General features: G+C 37.8%; 1 protein-coding gene across 1 annotated transcript; it reads right to left on the bottom strand.

Annotated features, from left to right (window-relative positions):
* Positions 1–605: 605 nt before the first annotated feature.
* On the bottom strand, positions 606–12,728 carry LOC111346079 (G protein-coupled receptor GRL101-like). Its single transcript, XM_088749093.1, has 12 exons — positions 12,709–12,728; positions 11,940–12,011; positions 11,116–11,181; positions 9,780–9,851; positions 8,734–8,805; positions 7,649–7,723; positions 6,813–6,884; positions 5,610–6,630; positions 4,064–4,145; positions 3,426–3,464; positions 2,566–2,997; positions 606–2,143 (listed from the first exon to the last, which is right to left on the bottom strand). Exons 1-12 carry the CDS (start codon positions 12,726–12,728, stop codon positions 2,004–2,006), a joined length of 2,163 nt encoding a protein of 720 aa, XP_088605219.1. The 3' UTR covers positions 606–2,003.
* Positions 12,729–20,217: the final 7,489 nt, after the last annotated feature.

Below are 20,217 nucleotides of genomic sequence, written 5' to 3'. Positions count from 1 at the left end.
CTGTAACATTTCTACATCCACCATCACCTCCGTACAATCCGCCAGGATACTACTTCGTCATTGTTACATTTATATCCTGAATGAGGGGCGGGCGATCAGATCAAATGAGAAAATTTAGGATTATTATGGCAGTTTCTTGAGGCACTGGAAATTTTCATTAAAAAAAAATCCACTCATGACCTCTTAGCTGACAGATGTACATCTAACATCAATATGCATATTCTCGATACTGTCTTGAGGAGAATTTGTTTAGTAATTGAGGGCTTCTGAATTTGGCGATTATTTCCTTTATTCTGGTGACCTTACTGTTTGATTCAGGGGTGATAAGGTAAGAAGAAATTAGATGCTAGTAACTCTTAGGAGTCAAAGAGTTGAGGAACATGGGGGGAGGGGGTAAGGAGAAATCAGATGCTAGTCATTCTTAGGAGTGAAAGAGTTGAGGAACATGGGGGGAGGGGGTAAGGAGAAATTAGATGCTAGTAACTCTTAGGGGTCAAAGAGTTGAGGAACATGGGGGGAGGGGGTAAGGAGAAATCAGATGCTAGTCATTCTCAGGAGTCAATGGGTTTATGGGTTAATGGATTGTTATCTAGAATAAATCACAATTTTTTTTTTTAATTTTATTTATTTAGGCAGACATGCTTGACAATATACAGTGACTTCACTGGATAGTTGACAGTTTACCAACATAGGTTTGACTGATACATATACTCAGTTGATGTTCGTCTTCCTGTCTTTCTGTATTACGTCAGTAACACCCTTTTTTTTCTTTCAATTTGTACGAGCTTCTGCAAAATTTACTTAGGAGTGGAGAGAGCAAAAAATCCAAATGAATAAATATGTGAGCCAGATACACATGCATCATCTGACCTGAGCACTTAGTACATGCGTGCCGTGGGGTAAATAAAAGTTATGGCATAACATTGTCAAGTAATGCTGCCATCTACTAATTACTTAAGATCTTGCATTTTTTTTGGAGCAATTCATGAGTAAGATATCGAGAGCAACTTGAAATTGGATAAATACAACTCAAGGCCTTGCATTGTTAAACTACACAACCTTCTGCTAAACATAGTGGAAGTTACAATTGCGATGAAATAAATCGTGAGTAAGATATCATTAGTAAATTTAGACTGAATATATATGATTCATGGCTTTAAGCATTGTAATACGACACAGCCATCTACTAAACATATCAGAAATTACCACTGTGATGACAAAATCATAACTAAGATAACTTCAGGTTGAATAAATATGATTTATGGCTTAGCATTGCTATAAAACACAGCCTGGTACTGAATGCTTACAATAGGTAAGATATTGATGGTGACTTCAAATTGAATAGATGCAAACTATGGCTTAGCATTGCTATACTACAAGCCATCTATAAAATATATCATAAAACGTTAAGATTTAATGAAACAAATCATAAGTAAGATAGAAATATATGGTAACTGATTTAAATTGAATAATCATGATTCATGGCTTAGCAATGTAATACAACACAGCCGTCTACATGATATCAGCGTTAGATTGAATAAATACGATTTCTGGCTTAGCAGTGCCTAAAAACACAGCAGTCTACATAAAATCTTATCACTTTTAACAAATGACATGTAAATAAGGGGTGAAAGAAATATTTTCCCTAGCAGCCTATTAAGTTTTCCTGCTGTTCAGATTAGACTCTATATATTAAAGAACTCCATATGCTGCTACTTTTTCTACACTTAGCACTAACTGAACTAAAATTCAATCTACATCTGAAATAATTTTATAAAAGACTACTCAAAGGTTAACTACTTATCAAGGAAAAACCCTTAGAGATTATTGTTATAGGTAACTTTATCTGCCAGTCTTTTGGGAATGACCTCTTGAGTTGATAACTTTAAGGCAACTGTATTTTGACGCTATTTACGAAAACTACTGCAGGTAAGTACTTAATCAATTCCAAATTAAGTTTGTTTCACAAAGAATGCAGTCCTCTGAGAGTACAGTGTTACTGATTACACACTCGTTTCTTTTATACCATCGATCGCTTCGTAAAACTGATCAAGGTCGCTATCATCGTCAAACGAGGCCAGCGGTGCTCTTGGAGACTCTCGCCCTGAGGCTGCTGGGAGATTTTCATGTGGTTTGCTTTTATCTGTTGCATAATAACATGACACAAGGCAAAAAGAGGACATTCAGTAACTTGCCCTGTGTTAAATACTTACACTCTGCTCAGACTAATTCATAGCAAGATTGTTAACTAAAGAGGAGCACCGTGTAATATAACGCAAACCTCGCAAAAGCGCTTCCCGAGAACACTATCTTGTCGCTTTGCGGAAAGAAAAACAGTTCCAAACCTTTCCAATAAGAAAAAAGTTATTTCACTATTCGAGTAAACCGCTAAATGTAGTTCAGCTGGGTAACGAAGGTGACGAAATTGTAGAAACAAAAAATTTGTTTAAGGAAGAGCGAGGAGATGTTGTTCACTATCAGTCCTCCAAATTGATGAAAAATATCTTAATGCATCAGAGTTCTTTTCTTTTTTTCAAAGGAAGGGGCTAGAGCTGTTATACATACCCTTATTTGCGATAAACTGCTCGTCTTCCCCAGCTTCCTCGTCCATGCCATCTTCATCTTGCTCCGCAGATTCTTCGAAGTCCTTTTTTGATTCTTCGTCTTGTTTGTCAAGCTCATCTTCAATGTTATCTTCAGCGTGTCCTTTGGATTCTTTGCAGTCGTTTTTCGATTCTTCTTCTTGTTTGTCAGCCTCATCTTCCATGTCATCCTCATGTTTTTCCTCAGATTCCTCTTCTCGTTTTTCAGGTTCGTCTCTCTGCTCTGATTGGCCTTCTTGGTTATCCTCTGGTTTTTCATCCTGTTTAGTCTCATCTCTCTCTCCAGGCTCTTCACGATCGGTCTGCTCTGCGTTTTGCTCATGCTCACTTTGATCTTTGGATCCGTCATCACTGTCATCGCTGTCATCACTCTCTGCTTCTCGATGGATTAGAACTGAAAAGAGAAAAGTCATTAAATAAAAAATAGTCTGTACTACAAGTGCTACTTCCTATGAGCTTTCTCTTGACAGTATTTATTAAAACAATAAATTTGATAGCAGCTCTTTCAAAAAAAAAAAAACAAATCAAGTTAGCAATGTTCATAAAGTAGTTTTTCCCATAAACATCAGCGACATTTCTTTTGAACTTTACCGGGTAACTTTGGCATTTAAATAAGGCCGACGGCTATTAGCGGGATTTCATTTACGGTCATTTTAAATGTTTTTTCTTCGCCCATCCTGGCCTCCGACTGCAAGGGTTAGTTGATTCAGAGGCATGAGTTTTTCACTTTCTTACGGAAACTGAAGGGCGGAACCTCTATTTACACCTCGATCGAGCGACTTTACCACCCATGTTTACTTGAGCCGAATAAATGTCTCATACCTTCTTCGATGACTCGCATTTCCATGCCCTCATCTTGGCCTTTGGAAAACAGTTATAATATTAATCAAGCGTGTTCAAATGGCATTTACCTTCATGATTGTAAAATCAGTGAGCTGATCAGTGTGTCATATCTGAAGCAATAGTCAGCGTCGCCGAAGATAGTATTTTTAAGATAATCATGCAGAAGTGCAATCACCAGAATGTTATCGCGTTGCAATGAAACTTGATCAGATTTCAAGAACAATGAAATTTCGTGAAACAACCTTGCACGACAAATGCTAAGATCAATTAAAGCTGATATCACAGAGGAACACTCTTAAATATGCAAATCCGCTCAGCAGGACTCTGGTGATGACTTCCCTTCATGCAGGTTGTCTTGATATACCCTCAACCGGGAAAAATCAAACTAATCAAAATTAACCCTAGGCATTGCTCAAAATGAGAAATGAATTTCTCATGCCTATGGTTGTTCGGGAGACAGAGGTTGTACAAAAAATTAGTTGCTCTAATGTCAATGTTAAGTATATTTTGACGTAAACTTCAGTAGAACAGGTTTGTTTTGAGAAACCGCGTCTTCAAAGCACGACAAAATGATGATAGTCCTCATTTCCCAAAAACATCGTTTTCGATAAACGTACCTTCATTGTTTTGATTTCGTCCGCACTTTTCTATCAAATAGCCCAAGAACTGTTGGAATTTAGGACTCAAAATACGTCGTACCTAGATGCAAGGCATCAAGAACAAAAATAAACAGTCAAAGACTGTATGTGGCCACTGGTAAAGCACAATTTTAATAGCATCAAAAAAGCCAGAGGTGTTATAATGACGCTAGCACCTAGAGTTTGCAGAATCTTTGTCTCACATGCTAAACAGAAAACCTGCCTCATCCCACATAATGATAAGTACCCTGTTCCACAAGAGAAAGATGATTCAGGAATATATTCTCCAATTGACATTCAACCAGTACTTAAAAGTAGTAACAAAAAATAGTATTAAAAATAATAATAATGCTAACAATGTTAATATATGACAATAATTTAAAGGGGCTAGCTCGAAAGACTCATGGTTTCCAATTCTCTGGACTCCAACATGCCTATGCTTCTTTTTAATTCGCTTGTCAATTATGAATAATTTTCCTATTTTATTGCAATTCCATATTTTGAGGCTCTTTTTGTTTTTCATGCGTAAAAAGCATTCGGTCGTTCCGCGTCCCAAAATAATTCGCAACTCCGCTGATCCACCGTTCTATTGTTCCTCAGTTCCTCCGTTCCATCATTCTTTTGAAGAACTGAGGGTATCGCATTTCACAGCTTGCTCGCTTGGCAAATTTAGCAGCTCTTTTCGGCTTAAGTCACTGATTCAAACTTCATATTGCACCTCTTCACAAAGCAAAAAATCCTCAGTGTTCATTATGTACAGATCACATCTATTGAGATATTCCCGCAGAAAAAGTTTGATTTAAATGTAGCGTCCGTGGATGCCCCTGTAAAATTATTTTGAGTTGTTTATCGTCAAAAGGTGATACGTTTATGCTGCGTTCTGTTTTTGCGAGGGTTATTTTCTACAGAAAGTTGTTTTCTTATGAAAGATCAAGGACAATCCGAAAATATTCAAATATCAAATACCAGGGGCGGATCCAGGATTTCAAAAGGGGGGGTGGATGGCAGATGGCGGGTCGACCCGCCATCTTGGAAATTACCCACAAGACCCTGGGAACGAGGTTGCCATCAAACCTGAGCATCGACTGAGCACATGGGTTGGTGAGCGCGAACGTTTCCCTACAAATTTCGCAATAATTAGCCAATCAGAATCTTACTTCGCCTCACTAGGCGTTGTCAAATGGCTTCCTTGCGAACTTTTGCGCGAAAAGTGGCGGCAGACGACGAAACGTGGCGTAACAACAACCAGACATGAGCGAGAGCTAATTTTTCTTTCTTTCTTTATTTTCTATTTCAAATAAAGTGACATTTCGAATTTTTTTTTACTGAAAAATGGGGGGTGGATATCCACCCTATCCACCCCCCCTGTATCCGCCCCTGAATACCGCTAAATTTCCTTCGTGCTAAGCGAAATGTTTTTGCTTAAACTGGTTCATTTCACATTCTTCACGGCATGAAACAAATATTTATGAAAGTATGCTCTAACTTTCAGCTTATCAAAGATATAAAGGTTGCGAGTTAGTACCTGTTTTGTTGATAAAGTGTAGAGAATGGGATTGATGGCAGAGTTAACCGGCAGAACAAAGACTGCGATCCAAACTGCAAGGTCACCAGGTGTACGGAAGGATTTTTCCAAGAGAGACCTCAATCCAATTACCACAATAGGCAGCCAGCAGACACAGTCGGTAAGAACAATGAAGAACACTCTTTTGGCGAGCGAGGCCTCCCTCCTCAGATCGGCTGCCCTTCGCTTGGCTTTCATTTTCCTCTCTCTTTCGGTCCCTTGCTGAGCCAGGCGCCGGTTTGATGTGCAGGATTTGTAGATAATCATGGAGTAGGCCACAATGACGAAGAACACAAGAGTAAAGTTTAAACCAACAAACATGGCAACAGAGTACTCCCAGCCTGAGGGCTTATCAGCAGAAAGTTGCAACGGGAGACATACAACTGATCTTCCATAAAAGTGGTGACCTTTCTGGCGACTACCAAAGTAGTCGATGCCCACCGTGGGAATAAATGCAATTAACCCACCAATAATCCAGATAAGGAAACACAGAAGGTGCGTAACCTTGATTGTAAGGGACTTTCCACGATAGGGGAACAGAATATTCTTAACCCGGTCGGCGGATATCAAACAAATCGTCATAACAGACACCTCACTTGACAACACGGCAATGGCACCTGTTATCTGACATGACGTACTTGAACGCCAGTTATAGTCATGCAAGAAATACTGCCCTGCCCAAATGGCATCCATTACACCTATTATGATAAGGTAGATACCCATCAGTCCATCAGACCCGGCCAAATGTATCAACATGATAGACTGTATCTTATTTTTCTTCTTTGCCTCCTTAAACACCAACCGCCACACGATAACAAACACAGCACCGATCAACGACATAATTCCGACCACCCAGAGACATATCCTGGGGGCTCGATCTCTGAACATAGTTTCACAACTGGCGAAGCTGTCGACATAAGCAAAGTCGCAGTCTGCGTCCTCCTTCGTCAAATGGCAACACATCAGGTTGGTGTCTACAGTCCTACGGTTCATAAAAAGAGTTGACATGAGTCACAAAAGGGGAGGAAAATATAAAATTTTGATTCTGAATTTAAGAGAATGAAAGGGTGATAATAATACTCTACAGGTTGCCTTATTGTATACTGATAAATAAAATTTCTCAATTGGACATCTCCAGACATCGAGAACATTTCACTGACTTACGTTGTTATTAAATACTCCATGTTCGAGAAGAAACCCGCCGGTAGTTCTCGCATTTCGTTGTAATGGAGGTAACTGCAAATTAAAGGAAAGCGATTCGATTTAACATCACTCGCTTATTATAAAGATGTTGCTGTCCTAAACCTAAGTATTTTCAAGCTTTTAGTCTCTCTTTTTTCCGTTGCTCCATCCATCTCTCACTCCTCCCAAAAATTTCAACTCTTAACACTTTATGTGACTCCCTGGGATTCAGAGGACAAGGAGGAACGGTAGGGTGTACCACTGTCAATGAACAAATTTGCCTCAATTTCGTTGATACCCATACGGAAAGTAACCAAGACCCCTTTACAATGTAGTCAGGCTTATCTGAGTAAGAATAATTCGTTACGGAGTACGCAAAACATGCCTAATATGTCGAAATGTGTCTACATGCAATATTACAACTGTAATCTACTTGAGAGGGACGTTTGACAGAGAGGAATCGAAGCCCTCATTAGTTTTTCCCAAAGTTCTCAGTGGCCAGATCTGACTGGTTTTAGGAGTATAAAATTCGCGCGTGAATAATGGTGTAAGCTTTGTATTGGTATACAAAGCCCATCCTTAGCTTTACACTTGTAGAGGTATCAATGGGCAACTCGAATAATGCAATTCTTAACTTGCATGATTAGGCTAATTGGATTACTTGTCCGTGAAGATGGGGGAAGGGACGCTAATCTGAGAGCAAAGTTAATAACTTTGTCTGAGAGTTATTGGCATTGTCCCCCTTGAATTTGGAGTTAACTCTCCGTGAAGCTTAATCACACGCACACCTTGAATAATAGCAGTTTGTTCATACTCACAGGAATCGAATACTTCGCGCGATATCTTTAAATTGCTCGTTGCTCACTGTACGGATTTTGTTGAAATAAAAGCTCCTTTAAATGACGATAGAATGAAAGGGTAACTCGTTAATGACAAACACGAGAGCATAAATTTAGGTTAAAAAAAAGCAGGATAAGTGATTGTGAGGGAGCAGGAGTAGCACCGAATGACCACGTGTGACCACCACGAATGACCACGAGTAACCCCGACTGATCATGATTGACTACGAGTTACCATGAGTAACCACAAGTGACCACAGTGACCACAGTGACCACAAGTGACCACGAGTGATTCCGAGTGACCCCGAGTGACCCCGAGTGACCACGAGTAGCTCCGAGTGATTGAGTGACCACGAATGACCACTACTTGCCATTAGTGACTCGTGTTATCAAGAGTAACTAGTAGGCAGTAACCAGAGGAAGGAAGGAGTGGTCTCATATTCCTGCTCCCTGCCACACGAACCTTTTATCCGGCTTCAATCACTCGTCATTCTTCTCCGTCAACCTTTCATCTTTGCCTTTTTTGTTGTTTTGTTTTTATCTTTTATTTTATATTTTAACGTATTTTTGGTGTTTATTGCTCATTTTCTTTCCATTCATTTCCCTAAATCCCTTCCTTCTGTCTTAGGAATCTGGGCGGAAACGGGTTCATCACGTAACAATTTTTGACAGCGAAGCAGCTCTGGGAACTAACCGGCTTTCAATGAAGGAAGTGATACATTGTTTGCATTTGTCAGTCTCCGTAAATGGTTTATCTACGTTGAAATCACAAGTTTTTGGATGAAGTCACCTGATGATAATGAGATTATGATGTCAGCCAAATTTATGACTTCTTGCCCTTGATCACGCGTGGCCACTCGTGGTTGATAACGGTCCCTCTTGGTTGTTAGTGGTCACTCGTGGTTATTCGCTGCCAATCGTGATCCCTCGTGCGTAATTTTTGACACAACCTGCTCAAATGACGGAGATGCAGAACATGCCGACGACAGCACTTTCACAAGACCCCTGTTTTGCAGAGCTTCACTAACGTCGAATAAAAATGGTAATGAGAAACAGAGACTTACATAGACTGTATGTTTGTTAAGCCTTTAAAAACTCCAGGCGGCAGGTACTGAATATTGTTCTCATAAACAGCCCTGAATGACAAAGAGGACAGGTCATTATTACTTAAAATACAGAAAACTCTAGAGGCAAACTTCCATTCCAAAAAAAAAACAACAAAAACTTCAAATAGCTTTATCGACTCTTCCATGTCTTATCACAAAAAAATCTTTGTAATAACAAGTAAACAGGCTTGTTAGCTCAATTGGTAGAGAGCTGCACTAATATCGCAGAGGTCAGTGGTTCGAATCCCGTACAGGCCTAATTTTTTCAGGTCTGATTTTCGCTATTGCACAAATAGCGCTCTCTACTGCGAAGGATCGTTTATCATACGTATTTAATACCCCAGTTCAAATATATGAGCTTCATATATTCATTGTACCAAAAACATCTTTATACAATATGTGACGCCAAAAAGAAGATTGAAAATACCTCACTGCTTGGGACTACTTAAAAAATTAGGTAATGCCATTTAGCGGTTGCCTTGCTTAATCCGAGTATGAGTATGCGCTGAGTTGGGAAGAATTGCTACATTCTTTTAGTAATTATCTTTTTTTCCCTGTCACGTGACATCATGCCAAGGAGATCAGAGTTCGCAGTTGCTATCCTGGATGTAATAGCAACTTCAAACTCGAGCAACGTCATACGTGACCTTGATAACCTCCAAGGTGTCTGAATCTAAGTCAGCCAAGGCACACAAGGTTGAGTAATTCAAAGAAACCATGGGTGGGTGAGGGAAAAAGTCTGCTCACTTTTTTGTACCACGCCACAGACGCAATTTAACTTATAATTCAGAGTTACTTATTCCTCAAGTATATGTTCTTTTTCCTTTCGCAATCGCACATCCTCTAACAGAAAATTTAAGTCAACCAAATAATAAGACAGTCGCTAATGAAAACTGATTACAGATGATCAGATATCTCGTGTAAGGACAAGAATTTTTACCAGTGTAATTAGATATAATTTCCGTACGCTATCTCGTTCATATAAAATTGTTAAGTTTACTTACAGGTCTTTCAATTTGGACAGGCCTTGGAACTGATCTGGTGACAGGGTTACGAGGCTGTTTTTCTCCATATATCTACGCGATAAATGAAATGCACGAGACTCTCTGTATCGCCATTTAACAGTAAAGATCATTTTCAATAATTGGTTGGGCTTAGAAACGTTCATTGTCGGGTTCGGCTAAGATCATTCATATCGTTTTTTCCACCTCATATAAATGTTCTTCTTTAAAATATTCGTGCCTTATTCTTCAGCAAACTGTTTAACTGCTCATCAAAGTTGTCAAAAACTTCATTAAAAAGAATCACCAGACTGCTTTTATCGAGACAAGAACATTTGATCACGCACGCTTGTACTGATTGTTCTGACTGCCGGTTAAATAATGGCTTAACGACGGTCTATACCCGGGGTGTACATCGTCGTTAAGCTGATGTAAACTGGCGGGCCGGTTTTGTGCCTACTTAATTTTTCGATCGAGCAAAAGCTAGTATTTAAATTTCTTATCGAAATACAGTGTTCGAAGCTTTTTAACACCCCTTGTTGCTTGAAAAATCCTGAAAGTTATAGACTTTTTGTCCTGATTAACATTCCACTTTAAGTTTAGATTTTGAAAAGATTGCCTACTAACTAGTAGACGTTTTTTCTAAGAGAATTTGAATAGTCATGAACCCAAATGTTCTGTGATAATTATTAATCCACTTGATTAACCGCTTTGTTTTTGCTTTGTTACGATTTTGAACATCATCATCATCATCATCATCATATATCGCTTTAGCCTCATGGAAAGGCGTCAATAAAGTAGTGTGTGGTATTATATTTTGGTATATAAACACTAATGAAATACCTGGCGAGCTTTCGCGCACAGTGAAAGTAACACATCTTTACAAGTAAAACTATCGCCGTCACTAAGGTTCCATAGCAAATTGTACCTTTTGCAACTAAAGGGAAAAGGTGAGCTGTTTTATTCGTGTTTATATAATAAGTAGAATATTACATGGCCGATTAGAGATACGAAATTTGTTTTCTCGTGTTGAAAAGTATCTTTGAAAACTCGAAGAGAAATTTCGTATCTTCGCGCGGCCGTGTAATATCCTCCATGTGCTGCGGTGTCTTGAAAACATGATGATTGTGATTCTTATTTTCTGCATTTATTTTAAAAGTTACTGTATATTTTTTCGGTTAAAATCCTTAAACCAGCTGTTAATTAGGTCATGAGAATATCAGGGAAATAATAGGTAGGCACACTAATCCTCTATTTCTGACAAAGCTCCCTTTTCATCAATGCTCATTAAACAAAATACGTACTGAACCAGTGTTTATTACAAACACGAATCACTTACAATGTTTCTATCTCAGAGAGATTGTTGAACTTTGGCAAACGCTGAAGTTTGTTATTGGAGAGAAAGCTGAAAAAGAAGAAAAAAAATGGAAAACAGTTGAAAATCAAGGTAACTGCGTTGGTATTTGAGACTCACGGAGAATATTTTTTTATCACAGAAGGGACCTCGGGAATTGACAGTAAAACCTATCTGTTTATTTTCAAGGTAATACATCTTACGGACGTAAAGACAGCAGAGTGTTAATACATTGAGAGTTAATACATCTTAGCTGAGTAGCTAAACCTTTTACTTCTGGACTTTAGAATGGGAAAAATTGGTGCCATTTGTACTTCCGCTGTTTAAATGGTCGTTTGCATATTGTGGCATAAACTCCCTCCTCAGTATTGGTGCATTGAAAATATGAATTCGAAGAGTTGCTCATATCGCAAATCCATCCTGTGGTAGTTGGGTTGTAATAATTTATACCTTTCCTGATCGTTTAGCAAAAAAAAAAAAAAAAAAAAGAAAAATAAGTCACAGGTCAAGTGGTGAAAAGCGCTAAGCGAGACAATCAATCTTACTTTTTTAATATATATTTTATTTTCACAGCTGTTGGTGACCAAATCCACTAAAGTTAGCATTATATACCAGAGCGGGGAGAGGTTCCAACATCTCCTCACTCTGTTATATACTGAAGCTAGTGAAGCGTATGGAGCAGTTTACGTTGATATTTTTATTATAATAGCATTCTATTTGGAATGGCCACAATGCGAAGGTTTAACCAAAACCTCTTTAAAAAAATGTACGGTTTCACTCGCTGTAAAGGCGTACAAAATGCCACTTACAGCCTTTTCAACTGAGTAAGGTTGCTAAAAACATCTTGGGGAAGACGCTCAATTTTGTTGTTTGACAAATCCCTTTGAAACAAATAGTAAGCTAACATTTAACAACATAAACTCTATTTGGAAGATGGGAAAGTCTGGCCCGATCTCTAACGTTTCTGTAATGTGAGCTAAATCGGCTGGCTAATAATACAATACTAGTTATATTTTACCAAATAAGGAAATGAAAAGCCTTTTTGAGTGTCTGTAAGGATATCAGTTATCACCAACAATCTCCAATATGGAGCAACTGGACTTAATAGAAAGATTTATTCCACACTTAAGGCTCAGAAACCTTCTACTAGGACAACAATGGCAGAGAGACCTTTCATTGTACTACGAAATCTATCTCTTAACACTTTACTCAGTGATTTCGAATTCCAAAGGAACAAACTCAGTTCGAGAAAGCTAGAAATAAGCGATATTCTCAACTAGTTTGGACCACCACCCAGGAATGCTAACACTGACCTGTAAAAGTTTTTTTTTCGTACATAGAAAAGTCCTACTTACAGTACTTTCAGTTTGGTATTACTGTTTAGTATCCCTCGAGGCAAACTCTGCAACTGATTGTAGGACAAGTCCCTAAAACAGTGTTTGGAAAGTGAGATGATTGGAAAAAAAACCAAACAAACAAACAAAGAGTCATAGATCACATATAAATGCAACGTAGAGGAAAGGAATATTTAATGCTGACGAAGAATTTTTGACAACAAATGACAAAATTTATACTTACACTTCAACCAAGGCGGACATTCCTTGAAGAATGTTTCGAGGCAGCTTTTCTAGCCGATTACCACTCAACCGCCTACACATAGAAAATGATAAAAAAGATCTAATTGGACGAAAGATGCTTCAAACTTGACACAGAGATTTTCTGATGATCTAATTGTACTTAGAATATTCACATCATAAAAGATATTTCAATTTTTGACGTGATTTTCTAGCTTAAGTCTGTATTAGAGCGCAAAATTTTTGTTATATCATTCGCTTCTAGTTCCGGGATATCGTTGCAGTTTTTTTGCCTTTTAATACGATCATTGTTTAGTAGGTGTTAAAGAATAAACGTCGAAAACATTCTCTCGAAAAGAACCTTGACTCCTGTGTTTATGTTCTGCGGGTCACCGTAAGCCTCGCTATGGTGTTTGCCCGGTTTATTTTCCGACAAGGCGCTGGGGATTTTAATAGGGTTTTTCAAAAATTTCTGTTCGCTTCTTACTTTTTAACTCTAGTCATCAAATATACTACAACTGATTTTAATCAAACAACACAGCGTTTCCAAAAGCGTCTTGGTCCATCTGAAGTAATCTAGTGCATGCTCAGAAAGTAAAGTGCTACAAGACACTACTCCCTCTGAATTAGCACTGACAATTTATTGATAGAACCATTGTGTTAAAAGCCTTTGTTTTTCCTCTTCATTGACTCTTAATAAGATACTTGAGCCTGTAGGATACAGCGTATTGTGCCTTTCAAATGATCTGACCGAGTAACTTGTTCGAGATTTCCATGCTAAACTGTTTTAATTTCTTTCGTGCTGTTCATGTTTACATGTAGATAATTATTCATAAATATGTTGTGCACGAATGTAATTAGCACCCTCACTCAATCACCCAGAGATGCGCACGCACAAACATGTAACTACCGTACCACCGCCACGAATACGCCCTTCTTAAATCCGAAAACGTTACGCTTTTGAATAATTACACTTTGGATACAAAACTAAACGCTTCCAATTGAAATTATGTTCACGCTGCTGACACATGCCATCCCGTCAGATACAAAAGAGAGAAAATTTAATTACTTTCCCTAATGTTTGTTTGAAAAGGTGCTACTCACAAATATTTTAACCGATCTTGCCCAGCGAAGAGATCTTCAGATAAGTTTTTTAAGTTGTTATTTCCCAGCCACCTGTAAAACGCATTTAAGTTAAATATCCGTCCAAATTTTAGAACGAATTTCATTCCTTGTACTGACTAGGCATTGCAAAGAGCGCAACTATTTGCCGAAGGCTTGTTCTCGATGGAAAGAGGAACATGAACCGTTTAAACCTGATGACATATCATATGTCTAAATGATATGTCATCCGAAGTAAAAGAAAGGATGTGTCTTTCCCCCTAAATGTTAACTATGTTGTTCAGGACGATTTATAATGGTAATTGAACTGAATGGAGTGCAATTTGTATAGGTAATCACATGATTTCGAGTGCAATTTGGAATAAATAAGCACGAGTAAATCTTTTCAAAGACTAACAAAATTGCATGAGCCCGTAGGGCGAGTGCAATTTGTGGTCTTTGAAAAAATTTACAAGTACTTATTTATTCCAAATTGCACGAGAAAATCATGTGATTATCTATTAATAATATGAAAAAATACGAGGTAGCTTCTCATAACTACGCAGAAGAAAAGCGCGCGCATCACGTGCAAAAATAATTTATTCAAACCCTGCAAGTGACATTGACCGTGACATTGACCTTGACCTTGACCTTCACATTGACATTGACCAATCATTTTGACCAATCAGAATGTCTGGTTTGTTTCTTTCTTTGTACTGAATTAACCCTCTTCTGCACTGAATTAACTCTCTTCTGCACTGAATTAACTGGAAACTGCATTCATCTTAACCAATCAGAACTGAGAAATTTTCTCGTGTATATTATTAGGGCTGAAATCCTACGCGTGATTTCAAAATCGAACGAGCGCGCAGCGCGAGTTCAATTTGAAATCACAAGTATGATTTCAGACTAGAATTGCACGACACAAGGTTCAATTACCACTTTATTACATCCATTTTGAAGTCGCCCGAATACAGGACTTGGTCAATTCAAGTATTTTACTAATGCAGTACTGAGTCGGTTTTTAAATAAAAAGTGGAACCGGAAACGCATTTACATCTTATTTTGCATACAAAACAGAAAGACTTTGACGTCATTTGTCGAAAACTCAGTCAAGCGTAAAATGATGCAAATTAGAGCAAAAAATGGTGCGATTTGGGAATAAATCGCACCAATTAGAACCAATCAGATTACAGGGACCACCAGGGATTTGAAAATGGATGTAATAAATACAAGAACCTGATGTTTCTCAAATGCAGTTATTCGTTAGTATTTGTTCCGATTTTCAAAACCAAATTTAGAAAGGTTTGACTCGGTCGTGAGTGAGACTCGGTTTTAAAAAAGTGGACATTATAGGAAGGAGAATCGATCCATGTCAGCGGTAGTCAACTATATTAAGCTACAGAGCAAACAACTTACAGATCAAATAACTTGTAGAGCTTGAAAAGATCACTTGGAAGAGTGTCAAGTTTGTTGAAGTCCAGAGTTCTATAGAAAAAGATACATTTATTTTCTCGACGGTCCCAGATTTTTCAGTTGGGATTTTATGTTTCTCTTTTGATCTTGTCCACAAGTTTAAACAAAATAGAGACAGGCTGCGGTTGCACACTAAAGTTACCATAGAAAGTTACAAGAGTAAAATGTTTGAAGAAAGGCCTGCACATTTCTCAACATATTAATGCAATTGAATCGAAATCATTACAGCGTTAACTGATGACTTAAAAAAAGGAATATTCAAGTGAATTTCAAATTAGACTGATTATGTAACAGAGAAAAGTTTGACCGTCAACAACACTTATCAATAATAAATGACAAAATTTTAAGCATATTAAGTTGATCAGCTCTATCATATCAAACTTTGCCTATTGTTATGCTATGATTCATTTTCGGCCAATTGCCGTATTGTTCGTTTTCCTCCGAAACCTTTACACCAGATGGTTTACATCGCGATTGGCAGTCATCGAGTTCGGGCACGAATATTTTAGGTGTAACAATTTTTGCTTCGGGATAGTATCCTTGGGAATTTATGTAGCCCAAGGGATTTGAAGTAAGAAATAGTGCGGGAGAGGAAAAGTGATTGATTGCCACTAAACATAGGGTAGCCCTGATTTCACAGTTTTTGTTGTTACGACTATTTTCTTTTTCGTCTTCTCTGACTTATTCAGTTTATGGCTCCAATTTGGGTTTTTGCTATTTGAAGAAGAATCAGAATGCATTACATTCCCTGGAAGTGAAGACACCTGTTTTGCCGCAAACTAAACATCTTCAAGAAATACTGCGAGGAAACTGTGGTTTACACAATACAGCTGAGGATGGCCCCATAGACTTCCAGCTTAATATCATAAGTTGACTCAATAGCATTACGATGCACTATAAAGATTGAGTTATTTTTAAAAGAACAGAAATGGAGAAAGAGATATCCTTTTGGTTTTTCTGAGGGTGCCAAAAACAGAAACCTAAGGGAATTTATACTTGCGCTCTCAGTTTCCTGATAGGACTCCAAAATCTCTCTGGAATTTTTGAAAGTTCTTTATGAATTCGCTCTATTAAGGGAGAATCAAATTGATTTAAAATCAAGTCTTTAGGGTGTTATTTATGACTGACAACCAGATGAATGCAAAAACGAGCGACGTCCCAGTCTCGGTGAATCGTGTAAAAACCTTGTTTGTTTGCTTTTCTTGGAATCCTTCAAAATCAATTTAAGGCGCTAACTGTTTTTTAACTGTTTCTTTCCTCCTTTCAAAAATTTTAGTTGCTCTTAGCATTATAAAGTCTGCCTTTACTCAGTGGTAAAAGTTGTTTCAAAATGTCAATGATCAATTTGCAGTTCGGTCTTTGCAGGAATTTTTGATCAGCTTAAAAATTCGATTGACGTAAAAAAGAATGCATTGACCGAGAGTTGATTATGTATGCAAGAGAGCTGGGTTTTTCTCTTTTTTAAGTGCTAGACTAACCAGTCAAAATTTACCTCCAACAATGGAGTTGTTTCAAAATGTCAATGATTAATTTGCAGTTTGTTCTTTGCAGGAATTTTTGAAGAGCTTAAACATATAATTGACGTAAAACAGAATCTATTGACCGAGAGTTGATTATGTAAGTAAGGGGATTTTCTCTTTTTAGAGCGCTAGACTGACCAATCACAATTTACTCCCTACAATGGAGTTGTTTCTTCTCAGTGATCATTTAACGAGTGAAACTTCTTATCATGATCAATACTGAAACATTGTGAAATTGCACTTTTAAGACCACAAACTCGACTAGTTAAGAATTCTGACCGCACATATATTCAGAAAAAGAATGCAAATGTAAAGTCATTATTCAAGTGCTGTGCTCGATCTGCGAGTTCAATTTTTAAAACTCAAGCAACGGGTACGTCACTGCGTAAGTTGCTCAGAGCAGAGCTACTTAGACAACTTACTTGCATCTAACTGTAGAGATTTAACATCTAAGAGCTATCTTAAATGAGCCACAGAAATCCAGTAGCCATGCAATCAACATCGAACAAGTAACCCATTAACTTTGTGGTGCAAAAAAATGGAAACAACCCACTTTCGCGGTAAAGATAGACAGTTTACTTTCCAAAAGTTATGTTCACATCTTTCTCAACTTCATGTATTACCAAATTATTTAATTCGAGGAATATGAGACTACGCTGAGCACGCTTTGCCCGCTGCCAGTTCCAATTAATGAATCCTTCCCAGTGTGGCGACCACAACTGAACATGTACAGTCATCGCAATTCCTTTTAAAAAATTGTATGGTTCAAAAATCACCAGCAGAATCAGATCAAAATCGCTAAAATTACCTGAGAATTGACAGTGTAAAAGTTTTCGTATTCCCGGTCAATATCTCGGAGGAGGATATGTTGCTAGATGTATCTTAGATCTTTAGATTTGGTAGAACTACTGATCCAAAATGGAGAAAGATTCCGAAACCGCATAACTTACAGGTTCCTAAAGTATTTTCCCCCCGAATATCCAGGAGGTAGTTGGCCAGAGGAAAAGTTCTTTATGTTGTTGTTGTTCAGGAAACTGCATTCATTAGGAAAGAAGGAAAACACAAGAGTTCAAAAACAACTGCTGAGTTAACAGTTTGATTTCCTTTGTGCTGCTGGTTTGCACTTACAAGAATACAAGAATTGTGACAACATAAGACGTCTTTATGAACACTTCGTACAGCAGGAGTTAACAAGTGCTCTTGAAAAGATTCTCCTTAAATGAAGGCGTAAATGACTAGAGTGTGAGCCCAGTCTGTATGGCTTTTCTCCTGCCGAAGAAAGGAGACTGGTGGAAATCCATTTTCAGAATGCTTCCTTACGATGAAAATAATGCCTTTTTTTTCTTTTTATATAATATCTGCCGCACACAGCTTCAATTTACTTCTAGCACTACTTCACCTACCTCTGTGTTTTCAAGAGCTGAAATTAATTCTGTTATTTAAACAGACGGATACCTGGAGAGCGTTCTTTTCCCAGTTAGAAAACAGAGAATTTAAACCACATAGCAATTTATTTCCAGCTTGTCCAAATACTTCTCTCCAGACGTTTCTCCATCAAAAATGAAGGCGTAAATGACTAGAGCGTGAGCCCAGTCTGTATGGCTTTTCTCCTGCCGAAGAAAGGAGACTGATGGAAATCCATTTTCAGAATGCTTCCTTACGATGAAAATAATGCCTTTTTTTTTCTTTTTCTATAATATCTGCCGCACACAGTTTCAATTTAGCACTACTTCATCTACTTCTGTGTTTTAAAGAGCTCTTTTTTTCATGATTTGGTGCCACGGTAATTTAACACCTGCCAACAGAAAATTAAATCCTTTTCTTGATGTCTTTGTTTCAGTTGATAACTAGGTGCTTGAAGAGAGTAGTGATAGAAGAAGACCATTTAAAATGGATTAGAGTCTATTTACAAAATAAGTTTGATGGAGAAACGTCTGGAGAGAAGTATTTGGACAAGCTGGAAATAAATTGCTATGTGGTTTAAATTCTCTGTTTTCTAACTGGGAAAAGAACGCTCTCCAGGTATCAGTCTGTTTGAAAATAACAGAATCAATTTCAGGTAAAGACCTTTGCGAACCAAAGTATCCGTCCAAGTAACCACATGGGCGCGATAAAAAGGAAAAACGAAACAAAACAAAAGCGATAAAGAAAACTGCTTTGCTCTAGGTGAGCACTCGCTTTTTTTGTGCCTGTTACGTTTTTAAAACATATGTTAAAATGATTGATCTACGCGGGACAAATTTAAATTGCGGTCAATATCGGTTTTAGCCAGCCAAATAACTCAATTTGGTTTAAACCAGTCCTTCTGAGATATAGCCATGAATCAAACAGTTTTTTTTTTCATAAAAATCCTACGAATAGAGTTAGTTAAGGTGAGAAAAATGATATACAGTCCAATATCAAGCGAAACAAACGTCTACTTACAGTTCTTGAATATTCCAGTTACGAAAGAAGATTCCTACAGGTAACTTTTCCAGTTGGTTGTAGGACAGGTCGCTACACAAGGGCAAATAAGGAAACTCCAATATTAGGAGATAAAGAAAAGGTATTAGCATGCACAATAATTTCTTTAAAAGTGCGTTACCCTTGCTCTGGAAGTCTCAGCATCTAAATTGAGAGTTTTCTGTCTTCGGTGATCTAGACTGCTTACAGCAGTATTCAGCATGCACCGGCAAAAACACGGGAAAATCATGCGAGTGATTGGTGTGCCCACTGCTCTTTTACTCAGAAATGCTAATTAAGCAATTTTTTATTCACTTCGTTTAGGAAATCTGAAAGTTGAACCCTCGTGCTTCAACAATGAAGAACAACGGCTGGGCCCTAACTTTGTGCACTTTGTTTGTAATGCACGCACATATATTGCAGGCTTTTTTTCGGAGGGCATGTGGAAGATCTAGAGTACATTCTCAAAATAAGAGTCACACGAGAATTAGACAAGAAGTTTCACGAATCCTACATACGGCGTATGCTTAACTTTTTAAATTTTGAATTTACATCAAGATCGGCTCGCATAGATTGTTTTTTCAAATTCTTTTCGACTATTCTAGGGGTATTTTTTAAAATTCCTATTCTGGACATTTTATTTCATATAGAAAATAGTGTCTAACATATTTTACTCTTACCCTTTGATAAAGTTTATTAATATTCTAAGAAGTGTTCATAATACAGTTCTGTCATAAGGTCGTAAGGGTGGTTTTAACGCAAAATGCATCCCATAGAATAAGAAAGAGGTCATGATATGCACTCCTCTTCTGCTTTCCAGTCACCATGAATAGGAAAATGCATGATAAAGTTACTCATGCTCGATGTTGCGTACAATAAGATGACTTTTAGTTCCCCTATCTGTCATCGGTCATTATTGAGAGAGGGGATTCCTTTACACGTGGACGTGCCGTTTCAGCGAGACAACTGTAAAA

This window comes from Stylophora pistillata, chromosome 1 (assembly GCF_964205215.1).
Source record: "Stylophora pistillata chromosome 1, jaStyPist1.2, whole genome shotgun sequence".
Classification (NCBI taxonomy): domain Eukaryota; kingdom Metazoa; phylum Cnidaria; class Anthozoa; order Scleractinia; family Pocilloporidae; genus Stylophora; species Stylophora pistillata.
This window is presented reverse-complemented; position numbering and strand designations above follow the sequence as displayed.

Excerpts from the sequence above, each read along its gene's own strand:
- LOC111346079 (XM_088749093.1), bottom strand. The coding sequence starts at position 12,728 with ATGTCCGCCTTGGTTGAAGT. Across the intron at positions 9,852-11,115 it reads CTCTCTGAGATAGAAACATT|ATATATGGAGAAAAACAGCC; the intron begins GTAAGTGATTCG and ends TTTATCGCGTAG. Across the intron at positions 6,631-6,812 it reads ATGGAGTATTTAATAACAAC|GACTGTAGACACCAACCTGA; the intron begins GTAAGTCAGTGA and ends TATGAACCGTAG.